The sequence below is a fragment of the Sus scrofa genome, chromosome 2, assembly GCF_000003025.6.
Source record: "Sus scrofa isolate TJ Tabasco breed Duroc chromosome 2, Sscrofa11.1, whole genome shotgun sequence".
Lineage (NCBI taxonomy): Eukaryota > Metazoa > Chordata > Mammalia > Artiodactyla > Suidae > Sus > Sus scrofa.
In genome coordinates, this window is record NC_010444.4 from 63,488,605 (window position 1) to 63,489,925 (window position 1,321).

Consider the following 1,321-nt stretch of genomic DNA (forward strand, 5'->3'; position numbering starts at 1 on the left):
CTAAGGGGATTTCATCACCCCCAGGATAATTGGCGATTTTATACATGGCATCAAGTAGAATCTCTTCAGACCCCTCTTTATATCTTTATTTCTTAGACTGTAGATGAAGGGGTTCAGCATGGGCATGACCACAGTGTACATCACTGAGGTGACTGAACTTGAGTGCGAGCTGTGGGTAGCAGCAGAGCTAAGATATGTGCCTAAGAGTGTACAATAAAATAAGGAGACAACTGAGATGTGAGACCCACAGGTGGAAAATGCTTTATACGTCCCTTGAGCTGATGAGATTCCAAGAATGCAAGCAACTATTTTAGAGTAAGAATAAAGGATACTAGCAAAAGGACCAACACCCATGAGGACAGCTGCAAAATACATCACCAGGTTATTAAGAAAGTTGTCAGAACTGGCAAGTTGTACCACCTGACTGAGTTCACAGAAAAAGTGGGGGATTTCCAAATCTGGACAGAAAGACAGTCGCAACACCATTAAGCTGTGTAACAAGGAATACATGACCATCATTATCCAGGACAGCAGAACCAGCAGTCCACAGAATCCAGGGTTCATTATATCCATGTAGTGCAGGGGGTGGCAGATGGCCACAAACCTGTCATAGGCCATCACACTCAGGAGAAGATCGTCTAATCCTGCAAAGAGTATGTAAAAATATATCTGGGTGATACAGCCTTTGTAGGTTATGACTTTGTTCTGGGTCTGAATGTTCCACAGCATCTTTGGGATGGTGGTGGAGGTGAAACAAATGTCTACAATGGACAGGTTGGAGAGAAAAAAGTACATGGGTGTGTGGAGGTGGGAGTCAGAGCTGACAGCCAGAATGATGAGCAGGTTTCCAAACACAGTGATCAGGTACATGGAGAGGAAGAGCCCAAATATGAGGGGTTGCTGTTCTGGATCCTCTGAAAGTCCCAGAAGGAGAAATTTTTCAATTTGTGTACTGTTCCCTGGTTCCATGATGTAGAGGAGACTATTGGGAAAAAAGGAAAATAACATGACCAATTTTCACACAAACTGGTATAGCTCACATAACTGAAATACTTCAATTTCTATTTTGCTGGGAAAAAAAATGATGCTAACATTTTATGTACAGAAAAGATCTCCTTGAGGTTATTCCTCATTTCATTTCTGACTGTGAATTTTTGTCCCATTATTGGCATATTTCCTAAGAGGTTTTTATTACACATTTTTAATGAGAAATGATTTCATGCATTTGAGAAACATACTTTGATGCCAACCAGGTTCCAAGCACAAATAAGGAATAAACAGAGAGTGGTGAAAAACAGCTTTCCCACAATCCAAGGATTGC

The 1,321-nt window shown here is 41.3% G+C and overlaps 1 protein-coding gene across 1 annotated transcript; it reads right to left on the reverse strand.

Annotated features, from left to right (window-relative positions):
• LOC106504264 (olfactory receptor-like protein OLF4) lies at positions 1–969 on the reverse strand. Its single transcript, XM_013994649.1, has one exon. It carries the CDS (start codon positions 967–969, stop codon positions 1–3), a length of 969 nt encoding a protein of 322 aa, XP_013850103.1.

Coding starts and splice junctions, on each gene's coding strand:
- LOC106504264 (XM_013994649.1), bottom strand. CDS start 969: ATGGAACCAGGGAACAGTACACAAATTGAAAAATTTCTCCTTCTGGGA.